The 24,028-nt window shown below is 38.4% G+C and overlaps 3 protein-coding genes across 3 annotated transcripts; 1 reads left to right on the top strand and 2 right to left on the bottom strand.

The window, feature by feature from the left end:
* Positions 1-1,333: 1,333 nt before the first annotated feature.
* fnta (farnesyltransferase, CAAX box, alpha) lies at positions 1,334-6,129 on the bottom strand. Its single transcript, XM_040118984.1, has 9 exons — positions 5,903-6,129; positions 5,315-5,400; positions 3,650-3,764; positions 3,383-3,487; positions 3,091-3,217; positions 2,698-2,846; positions 2,366-2,428; positions 1,832-2,024; positions 1,334-1,711 (listed from the first exon to the last, which is right to left on the bottom strand). The coding sequence occupies exons 1-9, from the start codon at positions 6,028-6,030 to the stop codon at positions 1,544-1,546; spliced, it is 1,134 nt and encodes a 377-aa protein (XP_039974918.1). The 5' UTR covers positions 6,031-6,129; the 3' UTR covers positions 1,334-1,543.
* Positions 6,130-7,143: 1,014 nt separating this feature from the next.
* aup1 (AUP1 lipid droplet regulating VLDL assembly factor) lies at positions 7,144-15,952 on the bottom strand. Its single transcript, XM_040119954.1, has 12 exons — positions 15,616-15,952; positions 14,298-14,435; positions 13,526-13,676; positions 12,481-12,668; positions 11,663-11,735; positions 10,944-11,017; positions 10,467-10,533; positions 10,082-10,184; positions 9,835-9,972; positions 9,549-9,688; positions 9,234-9,322; positions 7,144-7,513 (listed from the first exon to the last, which is right to left on the bottom strand). Exons 1-12 carry the CDS (start codon positions 15,654-15,656, stop codon positions 7,468-7,470), a joined length of 1,248 nt encoding a protein of 415 aa, XP_039975888.1. The 5' UTR covers positions 15,657-15,952; the 3' UTR covers positions 7,144-7,467.
* On the top strand, positions 14,956-23,657 carry ctsf (cathepsin F). Its single transcript, XM_040119953.1, is given in 16 exon segments — positions 14,956-15,065; positions 17,082-17,345; positions 18,096-18,154; positions 18,156-18,204; positions 18,838-18,919; positions 19,804-19,865; positions 20,046-20,118; positions 20,828-20,941; positions 21,097-21,245; positions 21,348-21,444; positions 21,595-21,675; positions 21,912-22,031; positions 22,240-22,304; positions 22,502-22,592; positions 22,715-22,773; positions 22,937-23,657. Coding segments are annotated over 15 exon segments (1,425 nt in total). The 5' UTR covers positions 14,956-15,065; positions 17,082-17,096; the 3' UTR covers positions 23,012-23,657.
* The last annotated feature ends 371 nt before the right edge of the window (positions 23,658-24,028 follow it).

The following is a 24,028-nucleotide window of genomic DNA, read 5'->3' as shown; positions in this document are numbered from 1 at the left end:
CACTGTCCTCCAAACAATGCTTGAAGTGGTGCAGCAGGTACCTGGTCTGCTTTAAACAGTGGCCAATATTCATATTCACCTAGCAGCCTTGGTAGTGTGTCATGTGCCCGGTTTTGTTATTTCAGCTTTTTCAACAGTTTTGTTTGAGGACAAGGGGAGAAATATTTTGTTGTTGACTGGTATATCAAACAAAATTGATCCCATAATTTGCCTTTTTGCTGTGTAATTTCACAGTTTTCATGTGGCCCTCGTGCTCAGTCACGTCATTATGACGTGAGCTTGCTGATCACAGTGTCCTCCACACTAATGAGGAAAAGCAGAGAAAAGCAAGCATTGCTATACAAATATCAAGCATCCAGAGAAGCGGTAATTACAAACTGCTGGCACACTGGCTGCTTGGTTGGAAACTTGAGGGGATGGATTGTGTTGTAGTGTCAGCAGAAGTAGACACAGCTGCATCTAGTGGATTAAATCCATTTCCTAGCTCCAAGGGAGTCCAGGACATGAGGCTGTGGGTGTCAATACATGTGCTGTATGTGCAGGGGATGGTTAGTTTAGTTTTCTCCTGGCAGCATAGCTCAGAAGGCCCAACTGAACCAACTCTGCCCTACAGCATGACAGTGGCTCATTTAGAGCACCTGATATAAATTTGGGGGGGAAAAAAAGCAAATGCTGAGCTGTTGTGGGAGTTATTGATCAGAATGAAGCAGCATACCACTGCCTTTCATCTCTCGCAGGCTTTATTATCACTGGTAACTTAGTTTAACAAACCACTCTGAGTTCTATTACTACATTCTACATGAATGTACATGATGTCTGACCAAAATCACCAAACAATCAAGAAATTTTCCAAGGCCTATATGAAAAGTGAGTTTACATGGACACAACACTCCATTTAAAGTCTTATTTGGAGTCACTGTGTGACCATTTAAAACATCCCTGTATAAGGAAAACTCCTACACTCTAACTTATGAATTATATATTTAAAAAAAAAAAACATGTCAGAGTGCTCCTGCTAGTAGACAGATTTTTTCTCTAATCAGATATTACTTTAAAATGTGGACCTACCAATGCTCAGACTGCAAATTTGATATTTTTGTGCGTGCAGACACACGGCAGAGAGGCTGCTGTCAAAGTGAGCTTAAATAGAGTAAAAACAACCACTCTACCAAATCTAAAGCAGCTGATAAACTGGTTAAATGGTTCTGAATTCCAGAGGTATGACGATGCCTGATGCGCAATTGGGGTGAAAAAAAAAGGACAAAAAACAACGGATGTTTTGTTTAAACCATCTGATACAACATTTGTAATTAGATTTCTGTAAGCAGAAGACTTCAAAGTATTCTTTTACTTGTATCTCTTAATGTCAGTCTCAATGCCTTTCCCTAGACTACCTCATGTTAGTGGTTATTTTAAGAAACTTCTTCAGCAATAAACATTATTGCAATTTACAGTAATATCAAACCACATGGACTGGACTGGTGTTGCCGATAGTATTGACAAAGCAGGATGGGAGGGGAAGTGGTGTGAGTCTCCTGTAGGTCTAGCTCATCGCCTGCTGCCCAGACAATGGGACTGATGGCTCAGGGTTGTGTCCCACAGGCTCATCGGAGGGACAACTGCTTCCATATTTGCTCTTTAAAGAACGTCCCAAAAACAGCCAGTACTCTTTACGGATGGTGTCCTTCTCCTGCGCTAGAAGTTCACAAATCTTCCAAGGAGGTACACACACAGGAAAGGTGAGAAAACAAAATTAATGACATTATTTCAGGGTTCAAGTTGTAGTTGTAACAATTTCTAAGATTGTATTTGCCTTTAACAAAGTGCCTACTTCTAGAGCCGTTCTTAAATTTTCTTTTTGTTTCTCTTCCTCCACATTTTCCTTTTGGTTGCTGTTCTCCAAGGCATCTTCATAGCAATCAAAGAGAAATGCTAGAAGGTAAGGTGAACAGTGTGACTCCTTCAGCTCCTGGACTCTCTCCAGCAGACCTGGCTGAGTAGACAGACCTCTGTCTTGCAGCATCCTTGGAAGAAGAAGAAGAAAAGGAAAAAGAAAAAGAAAAAAAAAAAAAAAGACAAAATGGGGTTACGGTCAGTGAGCTTTTCCATTTTAAACAACCAAGTCTCCACTGAGTTTTTCCCCTTTAGCATGTCATATATTGTGGATGTCTGAATGGGAAAGGTACATAAAAATGACAGCGATTCTACTCAATAATAGGAAACGAAAATCTATTTTGCTGCAACTCTTAACAGGATGACTAAATTCATATATCAGATAAAATATGAACGTGTTCGCTATTTGCAGATTTCCTGGGATTTCGATATACTGTAGAAAAAGTGATTTGTTTTGTGTTTTACATCTCACCCTTTTAAATAGTTCCATGCGCTCTCATTATGGGGAGCCTTCCTGATCTGGTTCAGACAATACCTTGCAGTAAGAAAGAAAAATAAAGGAACAGTCAAATTTAATCAGAAGTGATGCTTAGCCCTCAAGAAATACAGTCCTTGGGAACTGTATTGTCTCCTCAACACTTAAACATGTACAAAATAAGTTTTCATTTCAAGAATCAGATTCTCTAAATAAACTTATGGTAGAAACAGTTTCTCTGAGAACACTATAATTTTTCATCTGACTTCAAAAGGTGCGAATTAACTGTGTCCAAATCTTGTATATTTTCAGTGAGGAAAAGTACTCACTGAATCTCTCTCTCCACTATGGTTGGATCAGAGAAACCTGTAGTGTGAGAGATTACAAAATGCCTCTGGTTCCATGCAGAGTTATTCCTCACATCTTCTTCCAAAAGGTTCTCCACAAACTCCAGCTCATTATCCCACAGTTTGTACTCCTGAAAATTTAATAAAACAACTGTTGGCAACAAACTTGTTTATGTAATCATCTAGTGCTTTTAGTGGTGGCCCTGCGATGCTTGAGACAAATACTGACTAAAGGAGGACTCGCACAACACACCAACAAACAACCAAATGAATAAGTAAAGGATTCAGTCTGGCAGAGTGGCTCACTGTGGGCAGAAAGCTGGTTCTCATTGCTCAGTTTAGAAGCCAAACTCTGCTGAGAGCTCCAACTCCTACCTGGATGACCCACTGTCTGTGCTGCCAAGCGTGGTAGTTCTTTGCATCTTGGCTGAGAATGTCCGCGATGAACTCCAGTTCCTCTGAGGGGTCATTCAACCACTCCACCACCATACGTCTGTGATGCCTGGAAGATAAGTTAGGGAACCCATCCTTATATTTAATGTTTTCATTCAACTTAGAAATGTCCTGCCCCCCCCCAATCCTGTTTTTTTTTTTATTTTTTTACAATGTCATGTAATTTAACAGTGGATAGTTAAACATGACCTGAAATGACTTTGCCAGCACTCACCAGACTTGATAGTTTTTGGGTTGCTCCTCAATAATGGCAGTAATGTACCTCATCTCCTCCCTCAAGTCCTTTGATAGGGCTTGAAGTAGTACTCGTCGATAGTGCCTGCACATTCCCAAACCCAAATTTTGTTTACACTTGAATTTCACAGAAGAAAGGAGAAAATTATCTTTTAAATTGTCCTCTCTCCCCACAATGTTATGAAAATGAGACACTACTAAATAGTAAACATTAGTTCTCCCTATTCCAAACATGCATCATGCTCACCACACTGTGTAATTTGCTGCATTTAGCTCGATGGCTTCTGCTGTCAAGCCAAAGGCCCGCTCACTTCTTTCATCATTCTTCAGGAGCGCACGGAAATAGTCATAAACATCTGAGACTGTTGAAAGAAATATATGTACATTAATCATAACAATCTGAAAATCACTAGCAGAGTTCTGACTTAGACTGCTGCTGATTATCTGTTTGGCCAGGACATGTCTGTGGCACTAAAAATGTGGCCTGAATGGCTTCTAGCACCTGGTTGTAAGTGTTTCGGGTCGTACTGTGTCAAATCAGATAAGGTTCTTGCGGCACCGTCTCAGATTTTGTTCAAACCTTGTCTATGTCATGAATGGGTCCTGAAACCAAGGCCTGTACAATCTCTCTCTCTAATAATCCTTTTTTTTTTTTTTTTTTTTTCTATTATTTATTTCATCTCTATAGCCTCAAAAAATTATCTGGGAAGCCATGGTATTGTTCCTAGCCTCAAACTTTGTATGATGGAAGACAAACATTTTTTCTGTATGCCAAACCCATTAAACGCCTGTACTGCATGCCTATTGATTGTCTATAAGGCCTAAAAAAAAAAAAAAAAAAAATCCTATAATATGAGAGTGATAGAGAGTATAAATCATAAGTATATGCCCTTACATGTTATCAAAGAAAACCAGAAAGACTGTAATATTCAGTGTGTTGTTTGAAGTTATAGGGGTAAGAAAAATCTATTAGAGTTAACGCCTTTTTCTATAATGAGGCCCTGACAGTAAAGAATATAGCATATATTAATGACCTCTAGTAAAATAAAAGCGTCTATGGAAAACATATTTATTTACTCCAATCGGTTTTTCAGAGGCTGGGACACACATAAGTAGAGATAATAAGGGGAGACCCTGCTTCTTCATTATGGGCACTTTTTTCCTTAAAAAGGTAAAACAAAGCCTTTAACTATGTGTATTTATCTATGAAGGGAACATGGAAGGACATCGGAACTTTACATTTTCATCTTCCTTCTAGCTACCCTACATACCATTTTGATTCAATGACAATGTCACAAAAATGCTACCACGCTGTGTTTTATTCATAATATCTTCATGGTCATGGTAGAGACCTCAAATATTGATGCAAGATTTATGAAAGATTGATACATTAATACATTATAGGCTTTTAATGGGTCAGTTATACTGAGAACATGTTTTTCTTCCATCCTACAAAGTTTGTCTGTGAGGCTAGAAATAATACTAAGATATTAATGTCTAAATGTTTCATTTTTAAGGGGTGTAAAAACTTAAAAAATTTCAAGAGCCACATAAATATAAAAAACATTCTAATTGAACAAAAATATTTTACTGGCCTTAGTTTTGGTACCGAGACATTACATTGAACAAAATATGAACAAAATTTGAAACGGTGCTGCAGCCACTTTCCTGGACTCTGTCTCATTTGACACAGAACTGAAAGAACAAAATTAAAATACTTTCAAAATACTTTGCTCATTTTAATTGTTTAATCTGAAAAAAATTACACATAAAAATTAAGTTATGAAAATGGTATCATAGCGAGCTAAGTATAGTGTATCATCAGGTGTTTGCTTGTCCCCTTCACCCCTATGGTGTCTTCTCGTACTCTACGTGACTCCCCATCTCTTACTAACAATCCCGACAATCTTACACTTTTCAGAGTAGGCGATCTTCACTACAGGATTTGGTCCGTCATCCTGAGGAACAGGCTCCAGGTCGGCCCACTCTTTTCTGTCTCTGAAACACAAAAACGAGGGGGTGGGTTTCCTGGCTGCTAACTTACAACACCGCCGGAGGGTAGCTGATGCAGTTAGTGCTCCTTACAGTTCCAGCTAACTACTTTGTTTAATAAATGCGATAGAGATGCGAATTCATGTCGCATGGACAGCTGTAACGGTGCGTCGACACATTGTACTTGCGCCTTTGCTAGTTTCTTAAATGTTCCTACTTGGGGACAGGGGCGGGGATGAAATGACAGAAGTGAACAAGTCAATTAGCGCAGCACTATTTTAATAAACATTTGTTTATCGTTTACTATCGATTCCAGTGATGCTGGCGATAAGGTTACCATGGCAAGCATTAAGGCGAGTCACTGAGGAAAGTGACATTAAACTAAAAGTTATTAAACATTACCGCGTTATTACAAACTAACGTTACTGGCAGAAATGGTTATTTACCGTTAGAGCAGCTACCAAGCTAGCCACCCAAACACTTAAGGAAAATGATAACCAGAACCTACCTGTAAAATATATATCGAGTCGGGTCAACAACATAATCCTCCCCGAGGTGGTCCTCAGCCTCTACATCAAACTCTTTGTTTTCTTTAACCTCTACAGAGTCATTTGATGTTTCTTCAACACCTGACATCGCTAATTTGTAAGCTACCCCGCGTCTGTGGTCCGTGAGGCAGGAAGTAAACGTAAGATCCGGTTTGGCGGAAAGCTGCGTTCAGGTACTGCGGGAAATATTGCGCTTTTAACAACTATAGGTCTATTTTGGGGATTGTCGTTGAAATAACTCAAGAAAAGCAGACAAGAGTCGCGATGCCAGCAAGTATTAAATAAAACGATCTAGCCGATGCTCATGTTAAAAAATATCCAGGTTTTCGCCGCCCCGTAATTTCTGAAATGTGGCCTGATACCCAAGCTTTCGAGGTGTGACGTTTACAGGACAGTTTCCATTTCCAGCACCTGTGGCTTACTTGGTTGGAGGAGAGGGACACTAGACCTATCAAAAATTTTACAAGCAAGGTTTACTTGGGTCAGAGACATGGCGTGACAATTACCGTATAGCCAGTGCGCTAGACATATAATGGTTGTAGGCCAGCCTATTGAGTTTTCGTTATTTTTGTCTTTTTCAGCTAACACATCCCATTTATTAGGCTTTTTTCATATATTTTTTAGCTTAACCAGCGGCTCTGTCTGCACACGTTTACATGTTTATGACCTATTTTAGCAGAATATGACCCACCTGACTTTTAACATCCTCCAGGAGTTAGGACTCAAGACTCATCTTTGTGGAACCCTCACATTTTTCACATAATTGAATATACTCAAAGTGTATGAATCAGCATTGCTCACCAGTCTTAAGACTTGGATGGTTTTTGGGTTCTTATTTGTATGTTTTTGTGTTTATGTGTAAATCTCTCGTAAAGCCGGAGAGGACATAGGAGACTACAGACTATTTTTCACTACAAGTGTTGTTGACCGCCAAGCTTCAGTGGCTTAATTAGAGATATATTTTCTTGCTCCCTCTTATGGCAGGATTTGGTTATCTTGCATTTGGTTAAATACTTGCAAGAATTACTATACTACTCAAATACAAATCACTCACATTCAAATTTAAAACTCTCCTTCCCCGAGCCTGCTTAAAACTGTCTTCTAGATCATGTCAACCTCCGAACATTTGAATCAAAGTCCAATCCCAAAATAGCAAGAGTGACAACAAAATTCTAATGTATTTGAAATAATTTTTTGAAGGCAAGGTCAAGCTGAACTTTATTTTCATCAATGACTCTGGACATTATAAAAATAAATAGATGATTCACAGTCAGTGGATCATATTACAAATTGTTATCAAAATTATGTATCAGCCAGAATGAAGAATTAAAGACATGCATAATAACCATTGCATCAACTTATACATGTTCTGAATACTTGTCTCCATTACTTGCAATTAACAAAATCAGTTTTTTAACAGAACCTGTTCACAGAATATAAAATCACCATTCCAATTAGACAGCTATGCAAGTAGTATATGCTTCTTTCTGACAAGTTTTCAATGATGGCTTGACCCAAAGTGTGTTCAGTGACTGTCTTCTTGATCCAATCCGTGTTTTTCAATGTAGCGTCTGGGAGGGAAAAAAAGATAAAACCATCAGTCAGTGTCTTCATATATATATGCGCGTATATATATATATATATATATATATATATATATATATATATATATATATATATATATATATATATATATATATATATATATATATATATATATATACACACATACACACACACACACACACATATACACACATACACACACACACACATACACATATATATACACACACACACACACACATATATATACACACACATATATATACACACACATATATATATACACACACATATATATATATATATATATACGCACACATATATATATACGCACACATATATATATACGCACACATATATATATATACGCATATATACACACGCATACATACACACGCATAAATATACATACACACACATATATATACATACACACACATACATACACACACACATACACACACATATATATACACACACACATATATACATACACACACACATATATACATACACACACATATATATATACACATATATATATATACACATATATATATATATACACATATATATATATATACACATATATATATATACACACACACATATATATACATATACACATATACATATATATACATATACACATATACATATATATACATATACACATATACATATATACATATATATATACATATACATATATATATATATACATATACATATATACATATATATATATACACATATACATATATATACATATACACATATACATACATATACACATATACATACATATATATATATATATATACATATATATATATATATGTATGTAGTGGCTGATCAGTGTATGTTCAACAGCTAGTTGCTAACATTATCTGTCAGCTGTTTGGTGATGGGCAGTACCGTACAGCGGGTTTATTATAGATTTTTTACAGAAAACAGTTGCCTGCTGTGTCTAAAAATGGCACTAATGAGAGTGGTGAGAGTGAACCAACATAGTGGAGTTGTGGGCCAAAAAAACCACAACAATGAGCTAAAATATGCTAGAACGGTCTGTAGAGCTGAGGAGAACTGCAGAGTTGGGTGATAATTCTATGTGGGTGTGTCACTACAATCAACCCCTTTTCACATAACACCTAGTTATCCAACCCATTGTTAATATAAATATATTGATTATTGCAACTTTATAGTTATACTATAGCTGTGTGCAGTGTCACCTACAATGTAGAGATGTATTTGATCGAAAACCTTGAACTTCACGACCCAGAATATTGTCAGGTAACATCTGTAGTACTCAGAGACTGTTTGTATTTCAGAAAAATCTCCAGGATCTAAATTAGCAAAGATAGGTGTATTTTCACATAAGACTTTTGTCTGGCACAGCTTTTACACTATGTAGAATCAGCATTGAGTGACAGACACAACCCTAGGAATGAATTCAAAGTAAATCTCAAACCAAATGAATATTGTACAACTATTCACTCCTGCACAACTGCAAGATGTTGTGCATTATGGAGCAGCTTTGGCTGTTCTCTAGGGTGTCTTATTAACATAAGCTGAACACACATGGAGCAATTTCAATGAGTCCAGAAATATTTGATTAAAGCAAATGCCATTTCTGCTGCAATATTAACATAAATGCAGCTCCTCTTACAAATAATAAAATAATATCTTTATGAAGTGACATTGCTCATGGGAAGAAAACCTCACCTTCTTGCAAAATTATACAGCGCCTCTTTTCTCTCTTGGAGAGACAAATGTCTGTCAGCTGGTGATTTCCTAAAAGATGTGGCAGCAGGCTGTAGACGGGGGGAGGAAAAAAAAATTTTTTTTAAGTGTGAGACATATGCATGAACTGTAAGATTTGAATCAATTAAAATGTGTGACAACATAGAGTAATAACACCGCATGTATATGCTTATATGTAATTTATAAATCCCCAGTAATCTAGGGAATATTAACTTAATGTGTTCACAGAAAATGGATCGTAAATGATAAATAAGTTAGAGCTCAAACGAGTCAAACCTTAATGGTGGGAGCAGAACCAGAAGAGTAGGAGCTAATCTTTGCAGGCCCAAACGTAGACGTCCCGGTTGCTTCCATTGGAGTTTCCTCCTTGTTCTCCAGCAGATTTGTTATGGTGGTGTCAACACAATTGGTTTTCGCTGTATGTAATGAAATGAAATGAAATAATTTTACATGTAAGTGCATATAAAGTTAAATAATGGATAGAGCATGGTGACAGTACATTCCAAAGGGGTGGCAGGGATATGGGTTCAAAACGTAAATGTGCATTGAAACTTTGTCATACCTAAGTCCTTTGCGATGACATTCAGTGGGACATGAGGCAGCACGTCCTTCACTTGTTGGGCCATCTTAGCAATCCTATGATCATCTGTGCCTAAACTCTGGACCATGAAACCAAGCCCAATAGAGCCAGGCCTGACACCTGGTGTAAGGAAAAGAATAGCTGACATCCCCCAAAAACTCAAAAACAACCAGTTGAATCGTTGCATGTACTGAATTGGATGTATTGTGGGTTTATGTAATTTACTTACTTGTAGATGTTTGTGGTACAGTGTGTCTTTTCTTTTTGATGTGCTCTGCTTTATCAGCTTTAGTGAGCTTGGTGGAGACCAAGCCAAGTTCACCGGCTAGTAGCTGAAAAAGAAGACACACATTAGACACACTTTTAGCATATAACTGTGGAAAAAGCAGAAAGAGGAGTTAATTAGCGATACTGATGGACAAAATATATAGGACAAAATCAGAAAATCTAATAATGGTGTGTTTTTTTGGCAACTATAGCTTCTTGTAGTTTACTAAAGACACAGAAATACATAAACTGCATTACTCTATGACATGTATTTCTACATATTTGTTTTTACTGTTGCAAATCTAACCCTTTATGAATCCACTCAACTGGCAAACATTGGTTTATACCTCCTGGACTTTGTTGGCAAATTCCTGTGTGGACTCGCCATCTTGTCTGGATACTGGGGGGAGCCAACTGGGATGAAAATGACAAACAAAAAAGGCAATGTTAAGAGGCCATTTTGACAACAATTACAGCAGAACAGAAATGCTCAAAATCCTCAGGAGACTATGTAAAACTTAATTTGTAACTCAGACCATTGAAAATTACTCACATAAGCAACTTAGTTTTAAAACCATTTGAAACTCGTTACTGGCCAGAGACGATGAGCCTGGGGTTGTTACTTGTGTCGAAGCCACGTGTTTATCACCTCTAGTTTTTTGTACTCAGTGGATCAAGTTTACAAAACTTGGATCTCTATAAAACCACCTCATTTTCAAAGGAAAATAAATGAACTGAATTGGATTATTACCCGCTGTAGAATAACATGACTTAATTTTAAAAAGCAATTGCTGATAGAAATAATGATAAAAATTATTTAGTACCTTACATGATACACTGTACATGGAGCAAAAAATGTCCACAAGAGCTCCATCAGCCAACTGGCCTCTGGTGTGCTCTGTGGAAAGACAAAAGACAAGAAAGTCAATCTTAGAGTTATATTACAGTGTAACCTGACATACTCTAAATCTATCAATCTATCTAACTATGTACTCACAGACAGACACAGAAAGGATAAAGACAATAATAGCTGTTGTAGGTGTCCTGGTAACCCAAACCATCCTGCAACTATTTAGAAATATCCTCACTGATTGTACAAGCCCAACTTTAGCACACAGCAACACAAAACAGAATTAGTCTTGGTGCTGAGATTGCTGGATTAGATTTAATCAGCCCATGTTAATTAGTTTACAGCTATTTCCAGCAAATTTAATTATAAAATTCAAATTCTGTAATGATTTTAAACAGCTTAGAAATGGTAGATGCAATGCATTACTCTCCTTTATCAATTTCCTTACCTCCTCTGTTTCTTGACATTTTGCATTTTAGTATGTTGGTAAATGCAATCACACTGTTACTTTTTTAGTTTATATGTCACTACCAAAAACACCAATAGACATCTTCTCACTGTACTTGTTTCATAACACACACATGAACACACAAAAGATTTAAGCAGTAGATGCTATCAACACAACACATTGTCAATAATACGGTAATGATATCTATCTATCTTGTCTTAAAAGTCCGGTTAAAATGACATTACCAAAGCAATCAGTGGTCTGGTCACCCTTAAGGCCACAGGCTGAATAGAATCGGTCAATGAGAAAGGCCAGGAACTGAGAGGAAAAATATTATATAGTATGTTAGTTGGATAAACTAATTACTTTTTTAATTTTACTAATACATTTTTTTACTAAAGAGAATATTCTCAATACGTAATTACGTGTTTGGGATAACCCAGAGAAACATGAAGCAAAGCCAGTTAAATGGTGGTGTGTTTTGTACATGGCACAGAGGAGTTTAAGGCCAATTTAGCCATTGTTAGTGTGTAGTGAAAAACTAATGTAAACTGAATACCAGAACCCTGCAAATAAAAGGATTCCAATATCATTGATCCTATTATGAAGTGCTCCTCCCAGCTTTTTTAGTTTCCAGTGCATCTGCAGGAGACTTTAGCTGAAGAGACAATACACTTGGTTCTGACTTACTCAAATTAATGATAGAAATTAATCTGCTTTGCAGCCATTTTCACTTCCTTACACTTATGTCTCCATAGACCTCTGGAGGAAAATTAAGGGGGACAAACAACCACCAAAGTAATTAATCTCCATCTCAAAGTGCCATTGAAGAGGGATGATCATTTGTGGCTTGCTTAATTAAATCATTGTTTCTTTTTAAAACCAAAGTCATGAGTTTCCATGTGCCAAATACCGATAGATCCCAACAGTAACTGTTGTGCTTTACAACTAGTGTAGTTGGTAAATGAGAAATAATTATCTAAATCCAGAGACAAGAGAGGTGAATCAAATATGAGTTCTTACAGTGAGTGGTTTATCCTGCTATGCAAATGTTTACACTTACCTGAACTTGAGCAGGCCAGTGCGGCCGTTTGTGGTGTCCTCTTCAGGAAACAGGAGCAAGGGCGCGGTGCCTACAGTAGCACAGTATCTCTGAAGAGACTCTCCTATCGCTCCCTGGCCAGATGTTGAATGGACTTCCATGAAGCCTCTGGCCCAACACACAAAGCCTGTGGAGCCCTGAAGCTGAGGCTAATAAGCAGAAAGAGAAAGAGCAAGCTCACCAAACACTGCAACCAACATATTTAACAATGCACACTACGATGTGTTATAAAAAACAAAAAACACAAAGGTAACAGACAAAACATTTTCTGTCACTGAGGGATAGTAAGATGACAGAGAGCAGGTAAGACCCTTAACATGGGGCTGCCGTACAACATGCGGTTGTATGCCTCTGCCAACCAGTGAAGTTGCAGTTTACAACCATGTCTGTCCAGACTCATAAAATATATTTGTAGTGAAGACTATGAAGGAATTTAAGAAAGCTGTTTTTTAACAAAATGAGCATATAAATTCTTGAGTTGTGACCAAAACCGTATTTTGTGAGGTCACAGTGACCATTAAATTCTAATCAGTTTATCCTTGAGTCCGAGTGAACTATTGTGCCAAATTTAAAGAAATTCCCTCAAGGCGTTCCGGAGACATCACGTTCACGAGAGTGGGACATATGTACGTCGGTACCCATAAACATAATGCCTCCGGCCACGGCTGTCGCTGGCACAGAGGCATACTAAGCACAAGGAAAACTACAGAAACTAACAGAGTCAAGTCATAGCGTTCGTCTATGACTATCAATACTGTAATGCTGTATATACAACTTTGATTTAAACACTGTGCAATTTTAAATATATATGTTTGAAATTTTGAGAGGTATGTGCATGTCCACAATTACGTCACTGCAGACATGTTAGTTGGTGTTTGCTGACAGGTGTTAACTAGGGCGGGAAGCATGTAGCGTTCTTATGGTGGAGAAATGGCTAAAATGTTTAAAACATAATGTATAACATAGTTTAGCAAAAAAAAAAAAAAATTAAAAGTCAAACACTCACAGTATTGCAGGGGGTCAGCAGGTTGATTATGTTGTGATCAAAATCTGTCACATGATTGCATATGTACAGCTTGGTGTTTTTGTCTCTGGAGCGAGGGTTTTTCTGTCTCACATGCATTCCCAGGACTGAGCACATAACCCTCACAATAAATCTAAAAGCAAACAAAGAAAAGTGGATGAAAACAGGATATAATTGCTAGCTAAAAGGAAGTCACGCAAGTCCCCAGAAAACACAACAACATGAGATGTGTTATTAATTCTAACATGTAATCAATTATTTTTGGTAACAGTCTACTGGATGAACTCCGTAAGGGTTAATGTACATGTGTTATCTAATTATATATTACAGTTCTTCAATCATACAGTCATCACCTTTATTTAAACATGGAAGCTACTGTGAGCAAGGTCTCATTTACAGGAAGTCACTTTGTTAAAAGACACATAACATATCAAAAACATTGAGCAGCCTTAATGGTATTTAATGCAGTCATTATAACTGTAAGAGGCAGCCATGCTGCAATTATTTTTAATGGGATACACACCATGCATAAAAGTGTCTTAGCATTAATTGGCACTGTTTTTCCTTTCTACTAATATATGTATGTCTATTACTATCAATGCAGACTTTGATTATTATAGATGAAACATATGTGATGACAACTACTACTACTACTATTACTACTACTACAGGTACTGCTGTCTCAACTACTTGTTATTAATTTTGCTGAGAGTAAAATGTGTTTGGAGAAAAACTGATACTTTAAGATACTTGCCTTCTAACCAAACTTTCTGGAAGTGCACAGCTGACCAAGAATACGTGTATACCAATAAAAATCCGTATTAACATCAAACAAATGCCAACTGGAAAGTAAATCAGCAACAGCAAGAGAATAACTGCATCTTTGGGGAACCTGTACAAAGAAAAAAACAACATTTTAAAATAAAGTAGATGAAACAAGAAAAAGGTGAAATGTCATTGATGGTGAAACCTTGACAGGCCACACGAATCACACTAACAGATTGCAGTGATGAAAAAACTTTACTCAAGCAAAAAAAAAATCTAAACATGTACCATGCATGGACAGCATTTATTTGATTAGTTTATGTACTTGTATTGAATCACCAAATAAATGCAGGTAAAGGTTAACTGTTAAATATCACTCTTTAGTTAAGTAGCGATGTTATATTACCTAACAATAACCATTATCTTTTTAAAGACCTATGACGCCAAGGATTACATGTATTTATATTCAACAAAAACTCCAGTCGGCCACCAGTGTAGACAATACCACTGGATACTACTATACTCCTCTCTTTAGAGTTTAGCACTTCAATGTGTATTTAAACATGTCTCGCAAATTTAGAGTCAAATTTTCAGTCTGACATTTAACCCCAGTCTGCAGCTTTCATTCTCTCCGTTATTACACGTGTGTCTATTTGATTGGCTTAGCACTGAGGTACTGAAGAACATCTGGGATGCCCAATATTGGTCCTATCCAACACCGCAGATACAGGCCTTGTGTCCCATCTGTATATGAAAGGTGGGCCATCTATTCTTTGAAGTAAATGATCCAGGCACAACTTTTTACTTGTCAAATGTGAGATTAATGGCAAAGTTGCTCGCCATATTCCACATACACAGAGGTACAAATATTAACCCAGCCTACTGTGTCCAGTTTAAAGAAGTTGGGTCTTTTAGAAAACTTCATCCTAAGCTGTCAGGCAACAGCTACTTTTACAATGTCAAATTCAACAACTATGCAAACCTAAGCTCGTTGAAGCGCGTTACAGCTAATTACAGCGCAATGTGAACATTGGATTTAGCATTGCAGAAGGTTTCGCAATAAACGTTAGCAATAAAACGTTTCTGTTAAAGTCTCCGGCATACCACTATGTTTTATAAATGGTTTGATATCACTTCGTTTGGAAGCCTACAATAGGTAGCTAGCAAACGATAAAATCCAACGATAAAATTATATTGTATTCTTGAACACAGAATAAGACCGTATGTTGTTGTAGCTGTGGCTAATTAGCATTAGCTAAAGGTTATGTTTGTACCTTACATTAGCTAACTGCCGCTAGCTGACTTACCGACGAAAGTCAAACATGTCCTCTATCCCCCGAGTCTCCATGTCTGCCAGACCTTTGCTCAGAGGCTAATGCTAACAATACAACCTACTACCCAAAAATAAATTAGTCATAACGTTCAAGACAGCAATTTTGTCATCCGGTGTGTAAACTGACGGCTAACGTCACTGTCCCTCAAATGAAAGCGTTTTTATGGCAGCTATACTGGCAAGTTTAACATGTTAGCTTAGCAGTTGTCAACAGATGTTTCTGGCCGTGGTGCTAGCAGCGCTAGCGCCTCAGCTCCGCCGGCAGCAACAACAACAACACTTCCGGCCAGAATCCTCTAGAATAAAAGTGGCGCAAAAGTAAGGTAAAAGCTAAGATACAATCAGACTACTTTCAAATTAAAAGTCCCCTTACAGGAAAATCGACGAAAAGTTACGGTATTTTGTCACCATCTAATGGTTAAGTTTGATACTACATGTTAGTGGTGTAATGCATAGAAAAATGTGATTTTAACAGTTTTTCAGAGGGATCAACTAAACAGAACCTCTATGTAATACATGAAAAGCGGTAATTGATATTCTTAAATACCAAATTCTTTAGTTTTTGCAAATGTGTAAATGAATAACAACTGCGTCAGCCCCAACACTAGAGCAGTAATTTGCAGTTCCAGTGAGAGCTGATGACTCTTGATGAACTTGTGATGAACTAGTGCTATAATTATGATACAGGAAAAAAATGACAAGTACATGACAAAGGATGTTACACTATAAGATATCCTTTTCCATTTTTCATAACAGTTTATTGAAGACTGTGATTCATAAAAGACTATGATCTAAGATATTTTGTAATACAGATATTTGAATAAATGTGTCTTAGTAATTTGGATGTGAACATGTCCAGAAGAATAGACTCGATGTCTACTCGATTACTAGACGATAAAGTACTGTGTGTCGTACTTTCTCGTCTGTGTGCTCTATGTATTTACTGCTTTCTCTCTGGTCCGCCAACATCCAACAATACATTTCACTGTATCCCCCAATATTCTGCCGCTGGTCCGGATGTCTTTGCTCTGCCCCGCATTTAAAAGGTAAGGAGTGCCACACACTTTGGCGGAAAAGACAGTCACTGTGGCATGTAGTCATCGTAGTCACCAGTGTTACCAGGTCATTAGTCTTTTCGTTCCATTGATATTCAATGATGTGATATGTTAACCGGTTATTACTGACTTATAAGTGGCCTTATTGTTTAATGATGGGGGGGTGTGGGCAACACAGTGTACGGGTCATAACTACCCCCCGCCCACTAATACTCGCTTTCTCCTCCCACAGCCTTATTCCAGACTTGTTTGGGAACAACACTGTATCTGTTGTATAACCTCTGCAGATAACTTACTATCGATTTTTCTTCTAGGAAAACAAACAATCCTCTTTTTAAAAAAAACTGAGAATAGACGGGACACCGGCCCCTGTTTCTTTTGACAGCACACCGGAGTCAACATGGTGGTTGGATTCCGCGGTTGTCTGGTAATCCTGTGGCTGGCGCTGGGTGCCGTGCTAGGCTCGGTGCTCGGGCTCGGCGAGGACCTCGACCGGCCTCTGTTCGGGCCTCCCGGCTCTCCTATCCGGCTGCATGAGTCAGACCCGGGCCTGAAGAAGGCCCTGGAGTTTGCCGAGGACCGCTACAACCGGGGCTCAAACGCGATGCACCTCCGCAGAATCAGCCGGCTCATCTCCGCAACCAAACAGGTCACATCAATAAAGACGGGGGCTTTTCTCGTCATGTTTATTTATTCACAATAGACTGTCGTCTTATTTTGTGGTAGTATACTGGTTATATAACGATTTATTTCAGGACAGTAAGAGTCATACGTGTGCTGAATTCTTTGTAAACAGTGCGTCTGAGAGCCGTTTAAACCAAGTGTTAGCAAAACACAGGCCGGAAACAAGGTTGTTTACCTTCAAAATAATGGCACTAACTCGTCAATGCGGTATAAAAGACCCTTATGCATAGAATAAAAGAATAAAAGAGCACATATTTTCACCTCAAAGACTTGTTATCAAGTTTGTGATTTTCCTTCGGCACTTTCTGAAAGCCTTCAAAGAAAGATACAAGCAGCATATGCCTCTCAATATATTCATCTTTTCATTCTGGTCGGAAGTCACATAATTGAGTTTAACCTTGCTTGACACTACAATTAAACGGCCTCACCCGTGTTGCGCTGCACTGTCATTTATCAGCGCATCAGTCTGTGCAGCATAGCCTAGTTCTGCCAGAGTCTCCATGTAGCAAAAGAAGCATCCAGATACTACAACATATCCCGCGTAGATTTGCAAAAAGCTTAGTCTGACTAAATGCCATTCAAAGATACAGGTATCATATGGCCAACAGTATACTAGACTGCAACACAATCAGAGCCATGTCTGAATATATGCTGTAATATGCTTTACTGTTTGTAAATGTAAAATGACCGCTGTATGTGTGTGTCTGTTTTCCAGCTGGTTAAGGGAATCCGCTACACTATAACAGTGGAAGTGAGTAACACGCAGTGTAAAAAACACCATGCTCAGGACATGTGACTTCTATCCTGAGTCACAGAAACTCAAGGTAAGATGTGCTAGTGTGTGTGTGTGTGTGTGTGTGTGTGTGTGTGTGTGTGTGTGTGTGTGTGTGAGAGAGAGAGAGAGAGCGAGAGAGAAAAAGACAGAGAGAGAGAGAGAGATGAAGTCAGAGGAGAAAGTAGGTCATTGTCCTGGTTTTGAAATTAGCAAATTTCAACAAGAAGGTTGTAATATGCCAAAATAGGAATGTGCTTCTATGTGTATTGAGTTTTTTTATTTCAGCAATATAGCTCTGCTTGTTTACAAGAGATTTGATCTTGTGACTTGAGTTTGACTTGGAGTAACCCCAAGCATGCCCGTGTCTCATGCCCACATGCATGCATGCACACGGCTGCCACATATTATTTTCTCTTTCCAAACCAAAGAAAAAAACAAAAAAATGCTCTAAATTGAACTGTTTCACTCTTATGAATATAAATACATTCAAGAGTCATAAGTAACCTGCTCTGTTTGATGTTGTCAGCTTGGTCTGCAGTGTGTTGAACACATCAGTCAACTTATTCAATCAATTTCTAACACTCCAAATGTATACTGTATATGAAAGTATAGTCAGGTTAATACAATGTTTATAATCAAAATATTTCGGCTGTGTATGTTTTTTTTTTTTTTTCAATATCAGACGGAACTGTGCATGTTCGAAGTGTGGGATATTCCCTGGCAGGGCACTTCGACTCTGGTCAAACAGAAGTGCCAGCCTAAAGGTCAGTCAGGAGCATGTAAGCAGCCAAACACATGGATCATTTTAGATTCACGACTTTTCTGTTACAGCTGTCCTGTGGTCAAAATAAAGCTGGAGGACATAGCTATGGCAGAGGGAATGACTGTAGGTCCTCAAGAGGTATAGGTTAGCTGTAATCGCTGTTGACCCACTGTTATCCCATGATGTTTTGCTTCCTCTGTAATAGCAGCAGTATCTCCCAGCATGACACTGGCCCAGTGAAACTGGTCAAAAAAATGTATATATAGAAAATAATCTTTAAAGTGCTTTTTACAGCACTATTACACCACTATTGTTGTTATTGATTGGCACTGATCTTGCCAAGCCAAATCAACCAGTTATTGCAGGGACTTAGTCACTCAGGAAAGACTATGCAAATGTTCCCTTTGTTTGGACCATATCTTGTTCTGTTTGGATTCTGAAAGCACTGGCATGTTGACAGAAAGAAGTAACAGGATTTGACCCTCATTCCTCTGCTATTATATAACACTAAAGTTTTTCTAACCCTGTCAATAAGTGATGCTTTATACCAAAGACGTAAATGAGGTAAAAGGGTAAATAGTGATGCGTCATACTTGAATGTTGATTTTATGTTTCCTGCAAATGGAAAAAGAAGGCTATACATAGATAACAACAGAATTTATTTTAGGCTCCTCTCTGTTGTGGCCCCACTTTTTGATTTAGACTTCCAAGATGAGAGTTGTGCAGTAATGAATCATGTCAAAATTCAGCCACAGTGTATTGCCATTTCTTTGACTTACAAATTCGAAAACTAGAGTCAATGTACTTTTGAATACATGAAACATGAATATACGTGTTATGCACTGTCACATTTAAATTGTTTTTCCTGCATGTCTCTCTCATCAGTTGAACCTCAAGTAGAGGAGACCAACAAGGTGGAGGATCCATCCAGCAGCCAGCCCCTGGAGGTAAAAATAAAAATTCTGTCATTATCCAATCGATAACAACAAAATGCTGATGTGAAGTTCAGTCTTGCTATCTGAAAATTGTCTGCCATTTTGCCATTGTGAGCTGCTACAATCGATTTTAACTTGAGACTGAGGTTTGTGTCGTTGTTTCCGTGTGTTTTTCTGCTCTTTATCTGGCAGGAGTCTGTGGAGCTTTTGGGCCAGTTTAAAGAGTTCATGGTTAAATACAATAAGGTTTACAGCAGCCAGGAGGGTAAGTGACTGACACGTATACATACTACAGACATACCAAGCATAGGATAGGTGCATAGTGTGTAGCACTCAACACTCTGAATACTTAATGTGCTCAAACCCTTTTGTGTCCATCCTGCACGAAAACCTAAACATTAGGATCAATATCACCCGTCAGTTCAGAACCTTTTTAATCAGCATACATAGACCTTGTGTGCTAGTTGGTTATAAGCATCTTGTCAACAGTGAATAAACATTACTTAATTTAAGCAAACAAAAATATCCTAGATGAGAGATTAAATACAACATAACCATGTGAGTTTAACCAAATAAACTTTGATACAATTTCAGAGACAAAAAATAAAAAGATAAACAGGTGTAAACAGAATATCTGTATATGTCTCAGTCACTAAGTGCTACTTTTTTAGCTTAACATATTTGTTGATTAATTGATTATTGGATTAAAACTGTTAGCGTGGAGAAAATGAAGACTACGACACATTCCAAAAATCACTGCAAGGAAGGCCGTCACAGAAAGTGAAGGGTTACGTGTTGGTTTAAATTCAGAGTCGCATATTCTCTTAAAAACAACCGGGATCGAAACACTGACCATCTGCCTTCTCACTCATTGTAATTCACTGTAAATGTGCTAACAAAATGTGAAATAATAATATACAGGGAAGTAAAGCAGAGTTTTTATAAATGTGTATATTTGACCTTTCACACGGCAGAGGCAGACCGTCGTTTGCGCATCTTCCACGAGAACCTCAAGACTGCTGAGAAGCTCCAGTCTATGGATCAAGGTTCCGCTGAGTATGGAGTCACCAAGTTCAGCGACCTAACCGGTACATGTCTGTGTGTGCATGTGCTTGTATTTCCACACAGTTTCTGATGAGGAAATGCATCTTCTGCTTTCCGTGTGTTTGCATCAGCTTTTTCTTCAAAAAACCCTTCTTAAGTAGCACAAATGTTTCACTGATCTCCTTCTGTTTTTCTACAGAGGAAGAGTTTCGCTCTACGTACCTGAACTCGCTACTGAGCCAGTGGACTCTCCATCGACCAATGAAACCGGCCTCTCCTGCCCGAGGTCCCGCCCCTGCCAGCTGGGATTGGCGGGATCATGGAGCAGTCAGTCCCGTTAAGAACCAGGTACCAACATACAGAGTTCATTATAGGGCAGTCCAGTGGCTTTTACAGGCAGGCCGAGCCGAAGAGCAACTAACACGCTCGGCATGTGTGTGTTTCTTGCAGGGTATGTGTGGATCCTGCTGGGCATTTTCTGTTACAGGCAACATTGAAGGCCAGTGGTTCCTGAAGAATGGAACATTGCTGTCACTTTCGGAGCAAGGTGACAAAGACACATTTACACATATGCACCAAACAAACTCAGATGATTAAAATATTTCGGTAACATTCTTCAGCAGAAAAAAAAAAAATCACTGTTTACATTTACAGATAAAGCCATGATTCGATTGGTATATTGATTTGTCCCTCACAGAGCTGGTTGACTGTGATGGGTTGGACCAGGCGTGCAGAGGAGGGCTGCCTTCAAATGCTTATGAAGCCATTGAAAAGCTGGGTGAGAATGAAATGGGTGGAGAAGTGATGTGTACAACCATACTGAGACATTTTGCTTCCAGTACAAGGAAATTGCAGCTCGTTTTTGACCTTGAGCAAACTGCAAAACAGAGAGGATTATATAGACTTGCACACATCTGTGATATATGTTGACATAATGGGTGGATTTCTTTTCATTAAAACTGATACTGTGTGAGCGTTTGACCTTTTTATCCTTCACCCTCATGTGTGGTTAAGGTGGTCTGGAGACAGAGACGGACTACTCCTATGCCGGGCACAAGCAGAGGTGCGACTTCACCACAAGGAAAGTGGCTGCCTATATCAACAGCTCCGTGGAGTTGTCCAAAGACGAGAAGGGTGAGTGGGCTGAATAAATGAGAGGGAATGAAGAAGAAAGGGACGACAAAGCAGTGATAAATAGAAATGCCCCCAGAAATGCCTTCTAAAATAAACATAAAGAAACTTTATGCAGGTATATTCATTGTAATTAGAAAACTCAGCCGTGTGTTTGTCAGTTTGAAACAAAGGGCTGTTCAATGGACTGATTTTGATCTTGTTTCCTCAGAAATTGCAGCTTGGCTAGCTGAGAATGGACCAGTCTCGGTCGCTCTGAATGCCTTTGCAATGCAGGTAAACAGCTGTGTCACCACTATTATACTATCACACACCACCACAGAAGTGACTGAAGCACTGCAATTTGACATACTTAACACACTGCCATCAACTGCAGCTACATCAAGATTTAGAACAAGTATCATGTCACAATGGATCTCAATTTCAAAGGAATTTAATTATCTTCATTTCAATTGTCTTTTGAATATCTGTAGTTCTACAGGAAGGGTGTGTCTCACCCTTTGAAGATCTTCTGCAACCCCTGGATGATCGACCACGCTGTGTTGCTGGTAGGATACGGAGAACGTAAGTTTTCAAAAGACAGACACACTCGTTTGTCCTGTCTATCAACATCAAGGATGATAATTGTGTGAATCAAGATGCAGGATGCAGTCAAGTGCACTTTATGGATGTTTCTGCGTTTACAGGTAAAGGTATCCCATTCTGGGCCATCAAAAACAGCTGGGGGGAGGATTTTGGCGAGCAGGTAAGACAAATAAGGCTACAACTAACGATTGCTTACATTATCAATTAATCTGCCAATTATTTTCTCGATTAATTGTTTAGTCTATGAAGTATGTGTGTTTTTGACAGTCTCTTTCTCTCTCTCTCTCTCTCTCTCTCTCTCACACACACACACACACACTCAGGGTTACTACTACCTATATAGGGGGTCCAATGCCTGTGGGATCAACAAGATGTGCTCATCGGCTGTAGTCAATTAAACCACTAACCACATATTTGCACATACACACACAAACAAACACACACACACACACACACACACACACACACACACACACACACACACACACACACACACACACCTTCATTCTAGATGTATCACAGCTTCCAGCTGGCCACATCTCTACACTTCTCATACGCACATTTGATCCAGAATGCACGAAGAGTGTCACAGTCAGACACAGATGAAGTCCTACTGAAGATACTTTTCCATTAAACCAGACTAGTGTTCCACCTTCGTGGCTACCACCTGGTGACAATTTACCGAAACATACCAGCTCTAATAAAGCTAGTTTTGCTGAAAGATACAATGTTACTTTTAAAGTAGATTTTTTTTGGTGTACATTTCTTTCCATTAGTCCTGCAGGTGATAATGACTGCCGTGTTTCCGGCAGTATTGGTTTTTAACTCATCTTTCCTCACAGTAACTGAGCCCATGTTTGATAAGGTGTGCAATAATTGTTGTTTGACTTCTGTCTTGTCAGTTTGCTTAGATGTTTTGTTGAAAGTGTTTCTGCTAGTATGATGTAGCACTTGAGAGGAGCTTTTGAAAGATGGGGGTTTTTACCATATAGCGGTTTGCGGATTACTACAGGGATGAATGAAAGTTGAATAAAAAAAAGTGTGGAATCCTCTTCTTTGTGTATGGTGTTCTTTTCTCAGATAAACTGGAACAACAGAATGAAAGTGTATCAACACATCAAATGCAACTACACATTATACAATGTATATATTTACTTTACTGATAAACCACGATGATAATGAACATGCTATTACAATTTCATAGTTAATAATTTCAGTAAACATGTAGTGTTATCATGGTGGCTGGACCCTTTTGTAGTCTACGACAAGTATTTAGCAATTCATTGGCCTTAAGCAAAAATAGCTGAAAATTTGAAAACTGCCATGAATAAACACAACTTTTTCTTATACCCGTGGTACCGTGTTTAATTTGTGAGAACAGGAGCTTCACTGAACGCTAGCGATCTTGAATGTTG

This window comes from Xiphias gladius, chromosome 23 (genome assembly GCF_016859285.1).
Source record: "Xiphias gladius isolate SHS-SW01 ecotype Sanya breed wild chromosome 23, ASM1685928v1, whole genome shotgun sequence".
Taxonomy (NCBI): domain Eukaryota; kingdom Metazoa; phylum Chordata; class Actinopteri; order Istiophoriformes; family Xiphiidae; genus Xiphias; species Xiphias gladius.
The sequence above is the reverse complement of the archived record's forward strand: the minus strand, read 5'-3'. Positions and strand labels throughout refer to the sequence as shown.